At 34.9% G+C, this 23,572-nt stretch overlaps 1 protein-coding gene across 1 annotated transcript in view; it reads left to right on the top strand.

Moving 5' to 3' along the window:
* LOC149803617 (uncharacterized) overlaps nucleotides 1-21,347 on the top strand; it is a 37,718-nt gene extending 16,371 nt beyond the window's left edge. The window contains exons 3-4 of the mRNA XM_089953966.1: nucleotides 49-125; nucleotides 21,188-21,347. Of these exons, the coding sequence (XP_089810092.1) occupies nucleotides 49-125; nucleotides 21,188-21,347 (237 nt within the window). The remainder of the gene's footprint in view (nucleotides 1-48; nucleotides 126-21,187) is intronic.
* Nucleotides 21,348-23,572: the final 2,225 nt, after the last annotated feature.

Raw genomic sequence — 23,572 nt, 5'->3', positions numbered from 1 at the left:
AAGAGACATTTGGTAATTTTATATTATATGTTTCTTTTTTTTTTCCAGGATGCATTGGCAAATTTCATAAAAGAGGCAAAGATCACACAGAGAAAGTGTACCTCGTATGCGCCATCTGGTACTGGGTAAGTCCATTCTTAAACAGGGTGTAATAGGATGTTGTTATTGTTATGGATTTAACAGTTTTTCAGCACATGAGAGGCTATACATGAAGGAAAGCATATTTTGTTGAGGAAGAACCTGAGAAAATCCCAGAAAGAACCACCAACCTATGGGAAGTTTACTAGCAAGCTTTCCCACTTACCCACAATGACTGAGCCAATCAGACTCAAACCTATGCAGACAGATGTCAGATGTCAATGATCTGTAACTAGGCAAGTGCCTTAGACCACTCTCCCCCTCCCTCTCATACCCCTGGGCCCCCCTTTGTAGTAGGATTGAATACTTTGCTTTTTGTTAGAAGACCTCATATAGTTATTGAAATATACAACATTAAAAGTTTATTAAAAAAAGTATATTTTGTGTCAGTAGTTCAGCTGAGAAAAATAGACAACTTGATGGAAGCCTTACATGAATGACAGAATACAGTTACTGTGTTGTCAACATGTTTGTTGAACCTGCCTTAATAGTGTAATAATGAGTGCTAGATTTGTGTTATATATATATATATATATATATATATATATATATATATATATATATATACACACACACACATACACACATACATACATATACAGCCTTCTGTCCCTCTTGACCTTGCGTTTGTAAAAAGCCAATTGTGTATGTACAGCCATCAGATTATAATCCATAAAAGTGATCATTATGTGACCTTACAAGAGAACAAAATCGTGGGGGTTAGAGGCTTGACCTAGATCAGTAACTGACAAACATTCCACTATGACACTGTTTTGGTTAACATCTTTGAGATTCTTTATTATGATAATGATCTGCATGGTAAAGTTTTCAGTCAGGCCTATATTATTGATTGTAGTTATACTACAAATTTCTGTATTGCTACAGAAATAGGATTATTGATTGCCACTACACAGTGTAGATATTTTGTTGCAGAGAATATTTTCTCTTGTAGAGAATATTTTATTTTATACCAACTGTGGCAGAGAATATTTTGTATTAAAGAATTACTGTGGTATATAATAGGCAAAAATTCATAGACAAATGTGTATAGTATTTTGAAAGAATTTATGGAGATATCTAATTATGGTGCTATTTTACCAGATGATTGGAGTGTGTGCAATGTTACAGAAAAGATCAAATTGCTATTTCAGTTGAATGTTTCATGCAGATTTTTCAGAGGCCCAAAAGATGTTGTGTGTGTTTTCAAACACTAAACCAAATCATATTGATAAAATTAATCAACTTGATATTTATCTTGGAGCAGGAACAATGTAAATTAAGCCAATATTTTCAGAAAAGAACTTGAAACATCATTGTATATTGTGCAAGAAAAAATAAAGGTGCTGACATTGAGTACAGATAATGAAATAGTTGATGATGAAATTGAAATATCAAGTGAATATAGTTACAGTAGTCAAAGTCACCAAGGGTAAATCATTTAGAAAAATGTTCTTTGGTATTAGAATATGGAATCAGAAAAAAAATTTGTATGTGAATGTGAGGAATTGTTAGAACATGAAGAGTCTAAGTGAATGGTGCAATGTAATGAGTTTCACAAAAAGAGATTCAGATGCAAAGACAAAGAAACTATGGAGTCAGTATACAAGCATTTGAATTGCAATTAACTAGTTCTTGTTCATTAATTGTGCTTCACATATAAGTGTATGCATATTTTCTGTAAAACCATTGGTACCAGCATCGAGATCCTTGATGTTATATTTGTTTTCTTGTTATATTGGGGGAGACAGTGCTAAGAAGCTTTTGTTTCTATTGAATCCCCAAAATCATATGCTTGTAATTGTGTTTGACAAAGTTTCTCAAGTTAATATGGTTTAAACTAATTTACAAGCAATGCAAATGATTTGATATCAAATGTCAGAGTATAATTGGTAGTCATTTATATAATTTTGTATAATAATCAGTTTTCATTGATTTGGCCAAATATGGAATTGACGAAAATTATATTGAAAAATCCAAAATCTGTTTGATTATAATCATCAGGCGATACTGCGGTGTCATAAACATTGTTTATGACATGGTGTCCTGCAGTTGCAAATTATTTTTAAAGGTGAAAAGTATTTTGCAGCAAATGATCGTATAGTCCAATACTATCCACTTCAAGTCATGTGAAAACCCAATATGTTTGATGAGGAGCTTCTATGCCCGTAGTTACATATACAGTTAGTCAAAAATGATGATTTTGATGGAAATACTGATGATTATTTATATTGCTGTATTAATAAAATCAGCAGGGTTTTGATGTTCGTGAGCATTTGAAGTGTGTCAGTTTCTTCATACACTTTTGATGTTGCTGATGAGACTGAACCAACTCGTTCATATTTTGCTGTAAGGAGATAATAACTAATTTAATTTCAATGACTTTACAATTTCTCTTTGGTCAGATGTGGAATTCTCAAAATTGTAGCATAAATTGATTTTGTTTTCGGAGCTCTGACAGTTTGCATATTGTAGCTTGATGTCTTTCATCATGATCCATAGGAAACGGTATTTGGGGGACTTGGAATAGTTTCATTTTTCACAGTGCTGCAAAGATCTCCACATGTTTGCTGCACTTATGTTGAAAACAGAAATGAAGCAGCAGAGAGGGTGAACAGACCATAGAATTCCGACAAAACAAATAAAACAAACAAATAAATCATCTCGTAGAAAGGTCAAGATTTTACAAATGAACTTTTCCTTGAGATGTTTTATTTCTGCAATGACCGATTGTACTAATAAAACCTCAGTTTGAAATAGTAGCTAAAAAATAAAGTACTCTACGTGTTTATTTATTTCTTGTTTATTTTTTTGACGACAAACGTTGGTAGGTACCCTCTCTGCTGCTCCTCCTCTGCTGATATTAATTAAATTATTATGTTATAATAAAATGATACATCCAGAATCTCATACTGCAAGAACAGCACGAGAACGATTAGAATCAATTAAAAAATTTCTTCCTGTCAGAGACTCATTTAGAAAAAATCTGCAAGCGCAGCAAGAAGCAAAAGTTGAGTATGAAGAGGACACTAAAAAACTGTTTAAGCCCGTCACTGCAGCTACTGAGAAAGTTGCAACTGTCATCAAAGAAGATCTTCTTCCGGTATCAGAAAAAATAGCAAGAAGAACTAAACAGGCAAAGAAGATTTTACGAGACCTTCCAACTGACATAGCTGCGGCTCAACCTCCACCTGTTGGTGAGGAAATACTTGAAGGTATTGGAGAACTTCGTACTAAAGTCGCCGATGTGAGAAAAAAACTTGCATCTAAATCCAAATCAGGAGGAGAGAGCTTAAAATTAATTGCAAGATTTAACGAAGGAGTTGTTGAGGAAATTAGAAATATTGAAAGAGAGAAATTACCTGAGATGATATCAAAAAATATATCTAATAAATCTAATTTTTTAAAACCCTCTCATGAAAATACAAGTGATGATAATTTCATTAAATGGATATATCGCGTATATTACAATAAAAAACAAGCTAGAGGTCAAGAATTTAAAATATTTAATGAAGAAGAAAATAGACTTAGAGGGAGACGGGAACAACTAGGACAAGGAGAGTTCTCCCAGTATCAGCTTCCTCCACCTCTGCAACAAATAGAACAACAGCAATCTTCTTCGCCGCAGCAAAGGTTGAAGTCGGAAATTAAAAAGGCTAAAGAGTCACTTAAATCATACTCCTCGAAGAAAATTTCTTCACCTTTACGTAAAATTTCTGCACCGGATGTAACATTTACACCGACAGATTCACCACATGGATTTCGAGAAGGTGACTCACCCCCGGTCACCACTGAAGTACTTACTCCGGTAATGCAACCACCAGTATTTAAAACACCTCAAGATGAACCTAAAACAGGACATGGTTTATGTCCTGATAATATCATCAATGACGTATCACGGTTAGAAGTTCTCATAGGAGGAAAACGAGCTGGAAATAATTCACCAGAAATAACCAATGAAGCAGCTGATATTTGTCGGCGACTATTTCAAGGTGGTATCATGGATATTGGCGTTTACCGAGAACTTATCGATGAGCTCGTTGATGACTAGTTGTTAGATAAATGGTAAATAAAATAAGATGATAATACATAATAATCATCGTAAACCCACACAGGTTAGAGCGGTAAACTCACGATTACCAATCTATAGTGTTATTTACGGAAACGGACTTGGTGATGTTATTCAGGGATTATTTACAAGGATAGCTCCAAAAGTAGCACCTGTTGCAAAACAATTATCGATGAAGGCTATTGATATTGTTCGTGATAAAGCTCCTGGTGCAATTGTCAATGTTGCTGGTAAGGCGTTCTCGGCGATCAAAGAAAGACTAGCACGATTATTGCGACGAAAACAACAACCACCAGTGAAACTGGCAAGTACTGAGGTGATGCCCGCAGATGTCAGTAAAATAATAAATCAAGCTGCAAATCAAAAACTAGCAGCGTTAGCAGATCAAGGACTCGGTGAATCTGGAAATAATATCTCAAGTTTGATATCCGGAAGTGGAACTTCCCGAAGTGGAACTTCCCGAGGTGGAATTTCCCGAACGCGGTAATCAACGTGTTAGACGAAAAATAATTATAATAAAATGTTCAAGCGCGTATCCGACACAGCATTTGACATGGAAGCACCCGTCCTTAAGGATGAATCGGTACGTGATTATCAGTTTTATTCTTATGACGCACGAATGCCAGATCAACGTGGAAGAATTGAACTACAAGTTCATGACACAAGTAGATACTTTTTACCCGCTGATGCTTTTCTTGAGGTAGAAGGTAGAATTATAAGAGCAAACGATGCTAATTACGCAGATGCAATAAAAGTTTGTTTTGTCAACAACGGGATCATGGCACTGTTTGATAGCGCCACTTACATGATCGATGGAAAAAATATTGAATCAGTTCAGAAAGATGTCGACGTTGCTACAACAATAATAGGATTAGCAAGATATTCTGATGATTATACAAGATCAGCAGGTCATACAATGATGTTTGCGAAAGATAATACCGGTCACCCTGAAAGCGATCCGTATAATATAAGACGACCAAGAAATTTTGCAGGAAACGCTGATGTTGATGTGGCGCCAGTGGTTCATGGTTCTAATGAAAATTTCAACTTGGGATTTGCAGCGCGTAAAAATATGTTGCTAGGAGCCGATAGAAGATTTTCATGTACAATTCCACTATCGCATATTTTTGGATTTTGTAGGAATGTTAGAAAGGTTATTTTTGGAGCTAGACACACGGTTGTTCTTGTGAGAAAAGGTGATGATAATGATGCTCTGTGGAGACCCGCTACTGATGCTGGTAAAGTAGTATTATCGAAACTTTCACTGTGGATGCCGGTATTGACTCCAACGATCGCAGAAGAACAAAAGTTGATTTCTTTCATGGACACTGGTGGTAAGTTCTTGTTGTCATGGTTAACAACAAGCACGGGTAGCATGCAAACTAACGTTAACGGTCAGTTTACATGGCATATAGCATCACAACAGGGTGTTTCTGCACCACGACATATTTTTATTGCTTTTCAGAACTATGATCGATTAGGTAATCAAGAACGTACTCACATGATATTTGACAAACTAGGTATTACGGATATTTCCTTACGGATAAACGGGCAACAAGAACCAACAGAGAGCATACAACTAAATTATGAACAGAATCGTATAGGACGTGCATATCATCGTTTAATATCATTTATGGGACGTGATCAAAATGTTGATACTGGGTTGCAAATATCACAACATGATTTCAGAACTTTATATCCGATTTATTATTTTTCATTAGAACATCTTGATCTATCAAAACAATATGTCGTTGATATACATCTCAAATCAACATTAAATACTGCTGGTGTTGATTACAGAGCGATCGCGGTCATATTTAGCGATAAAGCCATGTTACTTGAAGGTGGTAGTGGTCGAATGAGGGTCGTTGATGCACCGGTGGAAAATCTTTAATCGTGTTATTTAGAAAAATATTATTTATATAAAAATGTCGTATAGTCATGTTAATGTTACTCTGACTCCTGGTCAGGTAAAAAAGCTTCAATCAAAAACCGCCAACAAATGCGGAACTAAAATATCACTAAAACGAGATCATATTAGTGGTGGTCCAAACAAATTATCGCTGACAAATAATCAGATTAAACATTTCAATAAAGCCCTAGAATCAAAAACTGGAGTTCAATTCCATCTCTCCCCGAGCGCCATCAAAGACATGGTTAAAACAGGTGGTATATTCCCATTTCTCGCTGCCATTCCGGCATTAATAGCTGCAGCTGCTCCAGCCGTAGCAAAAGCGGCCGCGTTAGGTGTTGCTGGAGCGGCGGGTAAAAAAATTTTCGAAAAAGTTACTGGTGGACGATATAACAAAAAAAGGGGCGCGGCTTAAGATTGCCAGGATCTCGTTGGGGGAGAGGCCTAAGGCTTCCAGGGTCACTTCGTTAGACGTTCCAGCATCAAATTTTGATTTACTTAATGCCGCTAAAAAATTAAAAATATCCGCCTTTAGAGGTGTTTTTATGCGAGATCAATTACCGAAACAACCAAACAAACTAGAAACAGGTATTATTAATCTCGATGAACGTTCTGGACCTGGTACTCATTGGGTATCATACGCGGTTGATCCGCGTGGAATTGTTTATTTTGATTCATACGGGTTAGCTCCACCTGTTGAATTTATCAAGTATGTCGCACCACTCCACGCAACAACCAGAGGTTCCAAAGTTTGGTATTCAACGCTACCCACACAAACAATGACAGATCCGCCAATATGCGGCCGTGAAGTAATTAATGTACTCGACGCTATATCAAAATCATCCAGGCCGCCACATAAAGTCGTGCACGATTATACAAGCAACCGATTTGTTGCGCGTAAAGCATTTTAAACAACGGGTCTTATTATAATGGTTGACATTTACGGAAGATCTTCTACTAGTAAGAAAATAAAATCCGACGTTGATCTGTCAAAGTATGCGACCAAGGATGACCTTGCTGATATCATGAACCTGGCTGGAGTTGACCCAGATGAAGTTGTTATTTTTCAAGATCGATATGGTAAACTAAAAACCAGCAATATCAAATGGAATGATATAGTCCGGCGAGTACTCGGTGCAGTTACGGATAATATTCCTGTGTTTACTGACGGTGGTAGAATCAGAGATTCAAGTATGTCACTTAAAACCATCAGAGATGAAATTGCAAAAAGTGTTGCTAATCGCGTGAGAAACACCGGTGACACAATGACAGGTGAACTTAGCATGAACGGGAACAAAATAGTAGCTGTAACAGCTCCAAAATCTGACAACGACGTCGCAAACAAACTATACGTCGACGACGTGGATGGAAAACTATCCACGCTGCGGGCCGAATATGATGTTCACGTAACCGGTTTTACAAGGCTTCGAAGAAATTTTCAGAAAACCGATGATGCATAAATAAGTTCTTTGGAACTCCTTCCGTCATCGATATAAAACTTTCTGATATCAAAACTGACCTAGACACGATCAAACGAACACAGCTAGACATCATAGCGGGAATTCCTGAGATTATCAATAAAACCAATTTGATTAAAATTCCAGCTGAAATAACTCCCGGGCATATCACAAACATCGTATGCACGGTATCATCGGGATTTGCAACATGGTCAAAACAAAATAATACCATCAAATATACCGCAACAAGCACTGGCGTGTACAGGCTGTCTGTGTTTAGTGCTGAAAAATTTGAAATATTTACAACGTTTCCATGGCGTCATTCCACCGACAGGTTTTCCGGGGTTGTATCTGTTATATTAAATATCGGAACCGAGGAAATATTTATTCTGGAAGCAGATGATAAGACATTAACCGCAACATCTTACTGGTGGTGTTTGGAATTTGTAGCTGAAGCACATCAATTGGTTACTGTATAAAAATATATATGGACGGTGCACAATACAGGTACAATCAAGCGCGTGAATGGCAGGCGGCGCTAAAAGATCAAGTTGATCAATATACAGTAAAAGTAAAAAAATATCGACGACGATTGGTTATCGTTGATGTGATTGTTTATTCAGTATCCGCTGTTGTTGCTGGAACCGGTGTCATATTATCAGCGTTGACAACGATGGCACCAGTAGCTGTAACTATTTGTATTTCAGTAGCAACAACTATTGCAGGTGTGCTTAATATCATCACAAAAAAAATATGTACTTGTACGAATTAAAAATTATCCGATTACAAAATAAAATTACATACAGCGACGGTAGCATACTCGAAATTATCCTCGTTGTTATCAGCGAGTCTCAGTGATGGAATTATATCTGATTTCGAATTTTCAATGATAACCAAAACATACGGCGAAGGTATCGGTATTAAAGATACAAGTATCAATAATGACAGAATTACTCCAGCAGATCGTGACCAACACAACTCCGCCAAAGATAACGATGATCTCGGTAAGTTCAATTAATCCTGAATTTAGTGTTAATTTTCCTACTGCAATTCCAGTAAAAGAAATAGCACTAGCACAATTACGAGTATATTATAGCTGGCCAAATATCAGATCAAAATCATTTAATGGTACACCAGCAAATAATTCGCTCGTATTTGCTAACAAGAACAAACCCGATGGAACACCTGACTGGGTTGTTGTTGGAATACCAACTGGCAGTTACGAGATTGAAGAGATCAGTGAGGAATTTACGCGTAGAATAAAATCAATAACGGGAAAGGAATCAAAAATATCAATTAATGTTCATGAACCCACCCTGTCCTCGACGATTGAAATAAACTCGCCTGATTATGCCGTTGATATTTATCAATCCACGATAAGATCCGTACTAGGTTGGCCTGAAATATCACCACCGATAACACCGATACCACCAGAACCGAAAAAGTCTGATTATGTCACGGATAGACAATCATATCATGAAATTAATCCATCATACGGGGAAGAACTACGTATTTTAAAAAATAAATCGATGCTCAGCAGGTTTTTCGTTTTCAGTTATGATGAGTTATGGGCTTTTAACAATTCCGGGGAAAAAGCAAATAGTTTTAGTCTTCATCGGAGTGAGATTATTAAATATTTTCAGGAAATCAATCAAGAATGTAAAAAACAGCTAGATCAACTAAATCAATATTTTAACGAACATATTTTTGACATATCAGCGTCATCGCGTGAAAAAATCATCACGCGTGTGGAAATATTAAATCAGCTTATATCAGATATGGAATATTTTAATAACCGAATAGTTCAAGCGATGGTTAGTTTAGAATCATTTGAAGGATATGATGCAAAAAGATGGTTAGAAAAATATAAATTAACAGAAGCCGATGTTCCAAATTATAAATTTCCCGGGTATAGTGTAACCGAGTTAAGAAAATCTATCAATGATGTCATTGATGAGTTTTTTCCTAAAATACTCCATGCATGGAGAAAATTAATTCCACCAGCAGCTGTTCTTAGACATGATAATGATCCACACGGCGGCGGAAGACACGTATCTCCGGGAATCGTTAATATAACACCGACGGTCGCGGTCATTCTGGTTTGTGACGTAATCGATGGCAGCTATCAAATAGATCTCGGAAGATCAAATCAAGCTCAACAAGGATACATCCTATACACGTTCACACCACAAGTTCCCCCTGGAAGTTTAATCGTGCAAGAACCAACTAATCCCGTGTATTTGCGGTGTCACAATAATATGTTAACAGGAATCAATTTTAAACTCACAGACCACCTTAATCGCTTAATTGACATACGTGAAGAAGAACTTGTAATAAATCTGTATGTAAAGTCGTAAGACTTTTGTCGTAAAACTTTTGTCGTAAGACTTTATCGTAGATCTTTATGTAATGGAGGGTTTACCAACTCACCCATCAGAGTTATAAATAAATAATAATTCAGAAATAAAATAATAATTCAGAAATAAATAATTTGTAAAATTAAGAAATTTGTACAATTTTATGTTTTTGATGGGGTAAATGGTACTCAAATTAAGAAATTTGTACATTTTTGTAAATTTGATGGGGTAAATGGTACTCAAATTAAGAAATTTGTACAATTTTATGCTTTTGATGGGGTAAATGGTAGTCAAAATTAAGAAATTTGTACAATTTTGTTAAATTTCAGTAAAAATAAATAAATTAATTCAGAAATAAATAAATAATAATTCAGAAATAAAATAATAATTCAGAAATAAATAATTTGTAAAATTAAGAAATTTGTACAATTTTATGCTTTTGATGGGGTAAATGGTAGTCAAAATTAAGAAATTTGTACAATTTTATGTTTTTGATGGGGTAAAGGTTAGTCAAATTAAGAAATTTGTACAATTTTATGTTTTTGATGGGGTAAATGGTAGTCAAAATTAAGAAATTTGTACAATTTTGTTAAATTTCAGTAAAAAAAAAACAAATTAATTCAGTAAATAAATAAAATTAATTTATAATAAATAAAATTTATTAGGAACAATTTGACAGGGTTAGAACTTTCTTGATTTTGACTACCAGTACACGTGGTCAGCGTTGACATGGACCCCAGTTACCAAAACTTTCATTTTCATTATCACCAGTAACGAAGTTACTCTGGATCGTTTCACCAGTAACGAGGTTACTCTGGACCGTTTCACCAGTAACGAAGTTACTTTGGATCGTTTCACCAGTAACGAAGTTACTTTGGATCGTTTCACCAGTAACGAAGTTACTCTCTAACATAATTTTTCTTAATTGTCTTATACGGGTACTAATCGTTTTCTTTGCCTCATACTCGTGGGATAATAACGATTTAATTCTTTCTACGGCGGCAGAGAGAGGAACGAACTCCTTCACATGATCATCTTCTACGGTAGCTAGCGACTGAAACATTGCCGCCTGAATCCGTTTCACGAGCCTGTATTCAGATGATAGTGTGTGTGTCCCCTGGGTTTTACGTTCTTGTAAAATCTCAAAATCAGAAACTATTTTTTCAGGATTTAGTTCATCAGATATATTAATTCCATCTTTTTTCAATTTTTTAATAGCAACAATTACATCATTGATATTTTCATGGTTCATTTTATAATATATGAATCTTTAAAATAAAAAAAAATATCCCTAGAACACCTATCGAGTGTTTAGCGAGTTCGTCGGGATGTTTCAGGGACAGCACAAACATATAACTTAACTAAGGACAGTACAAACATGTACGCTCAGCAAAATCCCACCCACAATAATTAATCCAGTGGGTGATACGAAAATATGTATCAACCACAAGTCAATATTGTGGGTGAATTTTGCTGAGCGCGGGGGGGGGGGGGTTTGCGGTTCCCCCACTATTATAAAAATCGCAATTATGCGTACACCACCGACAAATTGTCAGCCATGGGGGTTTGATCCTGGACCGCGAGCATCACAGTCCAATACCATACTGATTGAGCTATCAAACCTTGTTACGAACATATGTTTCGGAAGTTAATATATAGTTAAGCTATATAGCTAAGGAACCAATATTTACACTAAAACAACAGTTTCTGAATAATAACAGTTTCTGTATTTATAACAGTTTCTGAATAATAACAGTTTCTGTATTTATAACAGCGTTTTTCCTAAGCAGACTGAGAATCAATAATAACAGTTTCTGAATATAAAACAGCGGTTTTCCTAAGCAGACTGAGAATCAATAATAACAGTGGCATGAACACACACACCTGCAGGTCGATTACCATGACAACGGTTTCTGTTCTACACACAGCTTCCTGCGGATCAATAACATTGTCATGATCTCTCGTAATGTTGTATGATGGGGAAATATTTAAAAAACATAAATAATACTTCTACGAGTAATTAATTACGGTGTAATTAATTACGATGTAATTAGTTAAACTGACTAATTACGATCATAAAAAATCAAAATCTACGAAGAAAACTATATATTACAAAGTAATCTCACTTTTATATAATCAAAAATTCAGTAGTGTATGGAGGACCTACTGTGACATAAATTAAAAAAATTAATTCAATGTGGTGATGATAGTTAATAATGTGGTGATGATAGTTATTGATACTGAAAGATAATTTTCTGCTTATATTTTTTCGAGAAAGTAGATCTGGTTATATTTTCTGCGACGTATTTTACCACACGCGAGTTAATATCAAAATATGTCGCAGCCGCGTTCATAGACTGAAACATAATTTCTTTGCCAGTTTCTACGTTTGTGGAAATTACCGCCCTCTTTCCGATTGTCTTACATCTTCCTGTATTACCACGTGTATTATTCTCGCTGTATGTGACAACACGAAGGTTGGATAAATTATTGTTTTGAGTATCTCCGTCAATATGATCAATAACAAGACCGTCATTGATCATCCCATTATGACATTCATACGTAAATCTATGACATAGATAATGTTTCTTTCCCCCCTCGCATGTGAACCTTAGATAACCATGATTATTAATACAGCCAACTGGTTTTTTTAACCTACAGTGTCTGATGATACCATTAATATTTGATTCATAGTTTGTTATGACAGGATGTGGGACAAATATATTTTGCTCCATTATAATAATATTATACGTTTAAATCATTGTTTGTCTGAAATCTTGATATATAATCCCTCACGGATTTTATAGCGTTTTCACCGCTATTATTTTTTTTGTCATAATATCTTTTAAGTTCTCTGAACCGTTTCCCGCCGCACTTTCCACATAATTCTGTTTTCCTCGCACTCCAATACCACACCGTAGACATGGTATTGGTCCTAGACTTCCTCGTCGTATGTTTTGTGAGTGTATCCAACAAAATTCCTTTCTACAGGATTTGTTGCATCGATTTACTGAGCCGATCATCAACCATCTACATTGAGACATTGTATATATATATATATAATTTTCTTTATTTAAATATTTGTTTTAATGATATGAACGAGTTTGAGAGATTATCCCAAACTAGGCCTGTTAAATATAAATTCAACCTTGACAGATTATCTTCTGACTTGCCAGTACGAGATCTGGTTGATCCGAAAAATAAAAGTTTGATCTCGAAAATTCACGACGCCAAGAAAGAATTTTACACGGATGGTGCATCTCATACATGGTCAACGTTCAAGATCATACGCACTGACGGAGTCAAAGAAGCTGTCAAGGACGCTACAATGACTGACAAACGAGCGGCAACTATCATTAACTACATCGCTGAATACGAGGGCAATCAAAAATATTTCTTTAGAGTAAAATTTATTGTATTAACAGAAACAGGTAGTTGGATTATCCGTGATAAATATGATCCTGTCCTTGGTAATAATAAAATCGCCATATTAAGTAAAAATTCCAGGCCGGGTCTACTGACGGGTATTGACAAACCGTATTATGAGCGAGCATATCTTGTAACGGCGGTTATTTATGGAATTTATGAGATAAATAAAAAACCCAACGTTGATAAACTAGCGCCGATGAAATTTTCAAGGTTAAATTGTGTGGCTGAACGAAGAATAGAACACTTTACAAACGCGATGCGTGGAAATGGATTAACCGATTTAAGGCGTGAAAAAATAAACTCGTGGGCTGATTCGGTTAAGGATACCGGTGCTACAATAAAAGATGTTGCTGAGTTAGGAAAAATATTAAAATTTCCAATAACTGTGGCGACAATAACGGGAGAAGTACTGTACCAGTCGAAATATAAATCGAAGGGAGCTCCAATAAATATTATCGATCATAACGCGCACGCATGGACTAACGCGGTAACAATATTTCCACGTGATCGAACTGTTAGATTTTATCCCACAGATATGGGGGCAGATATGTTTGATTTTATCAACGAAATAAGTAAAACCGATCCTGTATCGGTATGGTTATTTAAAAGTAATGAGGAGGGTGAATTTGATCAGTTTGTCAAACCGAACGGTGAAATATATCGCACAGAATCCCTCCATGACGAGATGAAAAATCTTGCGACGTTTTTACAGTGCAAGCACGCGGAAAATACTGACAAATTACTAACTAATTGTTTTACCGTTCCATCTGTTGCGGCTCATTTCGCCAGAGAACGAAATTCATGGAAACCAACACGATTTGATTTACTCGAGGACGTACGCGCAAGTTGCGTCGAATATGGACATGGCGGATTATGGAATACCAAATACAATTACAATGATGTTATTTCGGTTGATATGGTTGCATGTTATCCAGGAAGTTTTCTGGGATACGGAGATTGTTCTGTGTACTTTGAAAGATTTGGTCACCCTACAAACGAGATGACGCGAGTGGCAATTAATGGACCATTACCTGATTTTGATCTGACTGGATTCGCCTGTATTGAATCGTTCGAGTTTAACGAAAATCTTCACAAGATTTGTTATGTTTGGTTTGGCAGACATTTTTGTGAAAAACGTTGGGCACCTATAGTTTTGTTACGATATATGCTAGATTGTATGATACTGACATCGTTGGTGGTCAGTGAGGCAATTATATCATATCATGCACAGACCAAAGTTTGGTTGCCCATGTCAGATTCTGAAGTTATCAGCGAGTTTAAGGATGATATTCCTAATAAACTCAAAACCGCAAAAGATCTCGGTAGAAAAATTATAGGTAAATTTACTCAAGGTGGTGCATATGATTATAAAAGACATCACGCACGATTAATTCTAGATGATGCCGAGTACGATTTTATAATCGCTGACACAACGGCGAAAAATACATTTGTAAATCGAGAGAGTGTTTATTTATCCGACGGAACAAAATTAGGTACGATCGTTAGTTACATAAATGACGTATCCCCGCAATATACTCATCTAAGATCTTCCATGTTGGCTTATGTTTCTATAAATTTATTATCGATGATTAATAGATTTCCCAAGACCGCAGTCAGAGTCGCAACGGACTCGTTTTATATTTCAAGTAAATATTTAGAACCTGTTATGAAATTTACAAGTAATGATGAACGATGGGGTTCGTGGAGAATAAAAAAGGAACTATTACACAATTATGTAGAATCAGCAGATGTTCCAATGAGAGATTTTTATCGTGAGGGTAATAAAATATCAGAAATGTCGAAGGCACCATCGTTGAGTGATCCAATAACTAGATATAAGACAGTATATCTCAATGGACCTGGTGGATGCGGCAAAACAACTCGAACGATTAATGTTTTTAGAAATTCAGATATAATCGTGCTGACACCCACACATAGACTTGCACGTGAGATGAAACAGCGGCAAGTACAATCGTGTACGTATCATAGTTTCTTTCGGTGGCGCGGAGATACATGGACTCCTGAACGGATGGGAGAAAAATATATACCTAAAATAATTATTTGGGATGAGATATGCACGGTGTCATTGGATACATTAAAAACGTTTCTTGATTGGTTGTTGACGAAAAATACCGCTATAATAATGTGTGGCGATCATGGTCAACCGCCGCCTTTTGTTGGACCATCTCCACATGATTGGTTAAAAAATTTCGTTGATTATTACGAAGAAATAGATGATGATCATAGAGCTCTTGATGCAAATTTGAAGGAGTTTAAAAAATTAATCAGATTACAATCAAACAAAATTCAGTGTGAAATAATACGTGGAGTGATCTCAGAGACATCAATGAGTGATTTTTTGAAATTATGGAGACCCACCGATTTGATCGTAGCAAGCAGAAAAATAATCAGAGACGCTTTACAACAACAGTTATTTCAACTACATAAAGCAAAATATTCAGAATTACCCGTACCGTTGTGTTATAGACCATCAGATACACGAAAACAGAATATTAATGTTGATATTCCAGGACCCTTGACAGAGTCAAGGAAAAAGAATCTCGTATTAAATGATATTGTCGCCGTTGATATCAGTGTGGTTGAAGATGCAATACACGCTGACAAATCTCCATGGGTGTTGGGATACGCTATGACAATCCACTCGTCTCAGGGATTAACTATTTCTGATACACGAGTCTGGATTGTAGACGATCGCATCGAGTGGTCAAATTTAGTTTATTTGGCGGTATCGAGGGTCAGAAATATATCTCAATTACGTAGAATTATAATTCCTGAAATCGTTGATAAATTTAACATCATCGATGATGATATAATAAGAAAAAAATTAATCGGATACAAACAATCTGATAAAAAAAATAAACGTGACTTTGATCTTGATGTTGAATTTATTATTGAGTTAAAACAGCAGCAGAATAATCATTGCACCAGTTGTAATTGTATAATGTTATGGCGGTATTCGAGTAATGATTCCAGACAATTTACCGTAGATAGAAAAGATAATAGTCGCGGTCATACACGAGAAAATACCATGTTAACCTGTCTTGAGTGTAATCGACGTCGGGGTGCAGGCACCCTTGGCGCTGGCGCCCTTGGCGCTAGTGCTAGTTAAGTGATCGAAATCACCGGAGTGATTTTGGTGGCAGTTGTGTATCCGCGGGAATTATTTGTAGTTGTTCACGTGTAAATCCACGTTGAGGAGCGGCCGAATCTAATCTGTAGATTGCAGGTCTGGAAACGCCTACGTTTCTTCCAGTGGATCTTGTCACGGTAGATATTTTGTGTGTGGTAACACTCCAAATAGGATCAGTCGCTCTCGCTTTACCACCTTCAAGTTCACCAGGCTCATATAAATATCTGACTGTGACATCACCTAATATTTTTTGTTTTCCAACATCTTTTCGTTGTGTTGGTATATTTTTTTTTGTGACCGCACTAATGGGTTTCATGTTGGTTGTTCGTGTGATCTCATTATTTAATGCAGCTATCACGCCTGGTAATCTTGCAACCCATTCACGAGATCTTTTATCTTGAATAAATTCCCTCGCGTATTGATATCCAAATAACCGTTCAGCAAGTGTTCGATTAAATCGCTCAACAATTGCTTGATCACGGTGAATTGCAGTATGACCTCGTCGTATTTTGGTATTATGTTGTTTCATCAACGATGATACTGGACCAAGAAATTCCTTACCAGGATCAACCTGTAGTAGCTGTGGCCATCGTAGACCACCTCGTGGTCCACCACCTCGTTGATAAATTCGTTCAAACGCATCGGCTACTTCAGATGATGTTTTCGCTGATAGCGGCTCTGCTTCTTTATATCTACTTGCAACATCAACTACGGTTAGCGCGTATTTGTACGTTTTTCCACGCACAGTATCATGCGGTAAAAACAGAATATCAGCTTGATGAACTTCATTAGGAACACTGACATCGAAATACGCGTACTGAATTTGTTTAGGACGTGGTAGATAAATTTGCCATATTGCCTGCCTGGACAACCACGCTTTAGCAGTAGAATGTTTAACCGCCGCTGCATCAGCGAGTTTACCAATTGCTGCTTTGCCTCTCCAGTATCCAACTGGTGAATAATAAATTGATTCCATTATTAATTACCAGCCCCAATCGCTAATTTACCTTTCATCGAGGATCTTACTAACCAATTAGCTAATGATTCTCTAATATTTTTATTTTTTATAGAATTTAATGAATGAATTAATTTTACATCTGCAATATGCCTATCTTGTAGATTTTGACTTTTATAAGCTACATCATGAGCGTGACAAGCTCGATCAATAGCGTTTATTGGTTCCTCGCCTGGTTTTGGTTGATCTTGATCATCGAGCCTGATATCAAGTCGAGTACCAGGACCGCAATAATTATATCCTGGTAGATGTTTTTCTCCACTGTACTTAGCCCATGGAGCACCTGGAAACTTTGACATCAAATTAGCAATATCACCACCGCGCTTATTAGGTAAAAACGAAAATTTCTTTCTACCGCATATAGAACATTTTCCACCGTACGCTATTTTTTTATTTTTTGTTATAACTGTGGCTAAATCAGTAGTTGGAGTTTTAACTCTACAGCGTAAACAATATAAATTCATGTTATAATATATATGGATATAATTGATTTCTCAGCAACTCGGCAGCGAGAACCTGTTAAGCATCATCCTGCGCTACCGAATTCCATCAGAATGATTATCATAGGACCATCTGGATCGGGTAAGACGCAATTATTACTTAATCTGATAATGAGATGGTTGAAATGGGATAAATTATATTTAGTAGCACCATCCGTTGATGATCAGCGATGTTATGATGTACTTAAAGATTTCAATGAAAACGCGCGATTACTGGATGAGGATAATGATGTTATAGAGTTTATAACCGATATTGATGAAGCACCATCCGTAGATTCCATAGACAGATTTATTAATAATTTAGTTGTATACGACGATGTGATGCTAGATAAACAATCAAATCCAGCCAGAATATTTTCCCGAGGTAGACATAAAAATACAGACGTGATCTATGTTACTCAACGATATACACAAATTCCGAAGGTGATCAGAGACAACTGCAACATTTTAGTTGTGTTTAATGGCGTAGACACACACACGTTGCGAAATATTCATCAGACTTGGTGTGGTGGTGACATGGATATAATTAAATTCAAAAATTTCTTCTCACGAGCGCAAGCTACCCCACATGGATTTATAACAATAAATTTCCATGATCCAAGAACAAGATATCGTGTGGGTATTGATAAAATATTTGGGTAAAAGGGTGATGATAAAATTAAATGTAATTAAACAGATATCATTAATATAGTGAACAACTGTGCGTGGCTGCGTCAAGGAACCACTAACAATTGTAATAAAAAATGCCGTGGAGAATATTGCAAGAAACATAATTATCTTATAAAGAAAAACCTTCATGCTGGTCCACGAAGTTGTGTTGGATGTAACAACGGCGTTAGAGGATTATATCAGATTTGTAAAAATTGCGGTGGAGATCGATACAGAAGTTTGATGAACTATTACAGAAAAAGAAAGAACATAAATCCAAAAATAGAAAAACCACCATCAGAACTTGAATATTACTTGAAACATAGAACAAATTCCGAAGATTCAGATGAAGATGAAACAGATGAGGAAAAACGACAGCGAGAACGCGTTGAAAAATATTCATCAAACTTGGTATGGTGGTAAATTAATAGCAGCAGAGAGGGTACCTACCAACGTTGGTCATCAAAAAAATAAACAAGAAATAAATAAACACGTAGAGTACTTTATTTTTTCAGCTACTATTTCGAACTGAGGTTTTATTAGTACAATCGGTCATTGCAGAAATAAAACATCTCAAGGAAAAGTTCATTTGTAAAATCTTGACCTTTCTACGAGATGATTTATTTGTTTGTTTTATTTGTTTTGTCGGAATTCTATGGTCTGTTCACCCTCTCTGCTGCTAATGAAATTGGTGAGCCATGTAAACATAATATCATCAGATTTTATAGTTAGTTTATGTGAAAGTACTTTGAATAAATCACAATTACATAAATAAATCCAATTTAATGTCACTACAAATTAGCAGCTACCAACAGTGAACAAAATGGATTCAAATGCAGTGTGATTATTTTGTTTCCCTTAAGATATAAGACATTGTTTGGGATGCTTTTATTGGGCATTACTGGCATAGCTTAATTATCAAACAGCTACATTATAATGGACTGCTTGATATATTTAACCAGTTGTTCTTTGCCGGTTAAGCATACAGAAAGGACAGCTCATTATTATTAATGAATGACAAGTGCATATTATTGGTAACAAGTGAAATATGGAGAACATACATTGTCGTGTTTCCCATTAATAGGTCATATGCTTTGCTTTGTACATAGAGTTTGTAGTTTTTGATATACAGGTAAGCAGATGATCTTCATTGAGATCATTTAATTAGTAATTTACCAGTGTCTGTCAAGAACTTAAGAATGAAGATGCAGCAATTCTTCAACATGTAAAGTGTTTTGTCAGGTATATCAGATAATAGAATGGTACAAGATGCTTGTATATTATCTGCCAGCAGCTGTATTAAATTTTTTTTAAATTGCCTCGGTCTTATCAGGTTTGTGCATATTCTGTACCAAAATGTGTCGGTTTGTCATAATGTAATGTGGAACTATTGTCTTAATCAGAATCTACTTCTATGTATCAACTTCAAGTTAATTCACATAGCTCCACACCTGTTAATACTTGTGTCTTGTTACCATTTTATGCTATAGTATTAAATATGTCTTAAGTAAGTAAAATAATATTAGCATTTGTTATTCTCCTTCTCTTTCCCAGTAACATAAGACAGGCTCCTAGCATGTCTTCTTTTCATAATTGATGTCACAAATGGATGAAATCTTAAGACAGTTGAACAGTAATATAAATACTGCCTGCTTTTTTGTATTTTGTCATCATTTTCACTGTTGAATCTTTCAATGCAGGATGGTATTTTATATTTTATATATGTTTAGTGTTCACAGAAGGCTGTGGATATGTTCCAGGCTTGGCACTTTGATTTTTAGAATCACTTAATTGTTTAGTGTCGTGCCAAATTTATCACATCATGTTGGTATATAATGTTCTGTGGAACAAGCTTCCACTACATGTAAAATCTGCTGAAAATATTAGAGTATTTAAGAAGAGATATCATGAGCATGTATGTGCTTCTAATAGATAATGGAATTTAGTATTTTAATACTAAACATGGTAAATAAACAGTAATTATTGCTATCTTCATATAATGTGCATTGTCATACTCTCCTTAAGAGGGTCTCAGGGAAGAATAGTCCTTGACTAATGAGTTACCCTCTATAAATAAAGCATTATTATTATTATTATTATTATTATTAATATATGTTGTACATAACAGTTAGAAGGCCTCAAGGTAGTTTAGTTCTTTAACTAACTGAGTTACCTTTTCTAACTAAAATCTTTATTTTATTATTTTTATTATTATTATTATTTAATATGCAGATATTACATGATTTTTTTTTCTTTCTCAAAGAAAGGCTGTTAGACAATTTTATGTTCTTATCAACAAATAATTTAATGATGATGAAATAATTAATTAGTTAGGAAGGAACAGTTTGGGGCCTGTGTCATTTATTTATGGACATTAAAATTACTTGTAAGAAAATTACATACAATATAGATATTTAAATGACTTAAATCAGTTATTCCAGACTAACTTGACACTGAATTACATTTTTCTTCCTTATTAAGTTCATTCATATATTAATTCCTTTATTGACACAGAGATGATTGTCAGTGCGGGTGTGACAAAAAGTGCCATCCTGCTACAAAGCTTGAGAAGTGGGACATGAAGACTCACACACAGAAATTTGACTGTAACTCATTTGGAGAAATCAAATTCGAAGGATTTGGAAATGAAACGGCAAACAGCCAAGTGAGTTGATCTTTCTGTGAGGAATCTGTTTTCTTTTAAGTTACATATAATTAAGGGAAATTACTGTTAAATTAGGTGCCTAATTTTCAGCTCAGCTGTAAGGCCAATTGATCCTTTCATTTGTTTCCAAACAGTATGTGACTTTAATTTAATATTTTCTTATTTTTCTACAACATTTGAAGGGGTTTATTGTCGATATCACATGACTATTGGACCTCTCTGATGTCATTGAAATGTCAGTTGTGAGATTTGTGTAGTCATGTGACTAGAAATGCAAATGATGAGTAACAGGTCAAATTTCTTCAACACTATAGTTGCATCTCATTTTTCAGCAGATTAAATATGTCATGATTGTAATGGTCACAATTTATCAGAAAATAAATCATTTTCCTATCAGTTTTATGCAGGTATGACTTGATTTAACAGTGCTTATGTTTGCTAAGCCCGCTTGTGAGCAGCTACCCTAAGTTGAACCGCACAGTGATGGCAAATTCCAACTTTTTTATAGGCAAATGACTCTGACCCTACACCCCAACACAATTGTTGAAATACAAAAATAAGGTTGGAAGGATCAGTGGAAAATCAGACTAGCCATGTAGGTGCTCAATATCCATGGGAAGTTTACTTTCATTGCTGAATCGTCAAAGGTCACAAACAAAACCGACTGTCTTTTGCTCTTGGTTAGTTTGAGCAACTGTTTAATCCATCAGTTGTTTAGGGTGTGAACACCTGTTTTCAGGCCTGACTATAACTACTGCTCAGGTGTCAGAAAGTCAGTTTTATGATTCACAGTTACAGGTAAGCTGTCAGTTAGTAATTTTATTTTATTTAGAAGCTGTTTCTACTGATAATGAGATGGTTTATGAGAGAGAGAGAGAGATGTATATATGAGTGCATGTACACAGCTGTGGTTTTCTTGATTTGATGGGGTTGTATATAATATATGTTTTGTTTTGTGAGACATTAAATGACAAGCAGAGCTTGGTAAATGCACTTATTTCTGTACACGAGTGTGAAGATAACACTTCTTATTACTGGCAAATAAAAAAAATCTAAGAATGTAATCAATACCCTTGTGTGGAACATATTTTATTAAATTGTTATATTTCTGCTAAATAGCTAAACTAAATTCATATACATTGGTAGCATACTAACACTGCTAATAATAATGCATGTGAAATAATAATAGTAATGACAATACTACTACTACTAATAACGCATGTGAAATAATAATAGTAATGACAGTACTACTACTAATAATAATGCATGTAAAATAATAGTAATGACAATACTACTACTAATAATAATGCATGTGAAATAATAGTAATGACAATACTGCTACTAATAATAACGCATGTGAAATAATAATAGTAATGACAATACTACTACTAATAATGCATGTGAAATAATAATAGTAATGACAATACTACTACTACTAATAATGCATGTGAAATAATAATAGTAATGACAATACTACTATTAATAATGCATGTGAAATAATAATAGTAATGACAATACTACTACTAATAATGCATGTGAAATAATAATAGTAATGACAATACTACTACTAATAATGCATGTGAAATAATAATAGTAATGACAATACTACTACTAATAATGCATGTGAAATAATTGTAGTAATGACAATACTACTATTAATAATGCATGTGAAATAATAATAGTAATGACAATACTACTACTAATAATGCATGTGAAATAATAATAGTAATGACAATACTACTACTAATAATGCATGTGAAATAATTGTAGTAATGACAATACTACTACTAATAATGCATGTGAAATAATAATAGTAATGACAATACTACTATTAATAATGCATGTGAAATAATAATAGTAATGACAATACTACTACTAATAATGCATGTGAAATAATTGTAGTAATGACAATACTACTACTAATAATGCATGTGAAATAATAATAGTAATGACAATACTACTATTAATAATGCATGTGAAATAATAATAGTAATGACAATACTACTATTAATAATGCATGTGAAATAATTGTAGTAATGACAATACTACTACTAATAATGCATGTGAAATAATAATAGTAATGACAATACTACTACTAATAATGCATGTGAAATAATAATAGTAATGACAATACTACTACTAATAATGCATGTGAAATAATAATAGTAATGACAATACTACTACTAATAATGCATGTGAAATAATAATAGTAATGACAATACTACTACTAATAA

The sequence above is a fragment of the Sinohyriopsis cumingii genome, chromosome 3, assembly GCF_028554795.1.
Source record: "Sinohyriopsis cumingii isolate HCF-2022 chromosome 3, ASM2855479v2, whole genome shotgun sequence".
Classification (NCBI taxonomy): Eukaryota; Metazoa; Mollusca; class Bivalvia; order Unionida; family Unionidae; genus Sinohyriopsis; species Sinohyriopsis cumingii.
The sequence above is the reverse complement of the archived record's forward strand: the minus strand, read 5'-3'. Positions and strand labels throughout refer to the sequence as shown.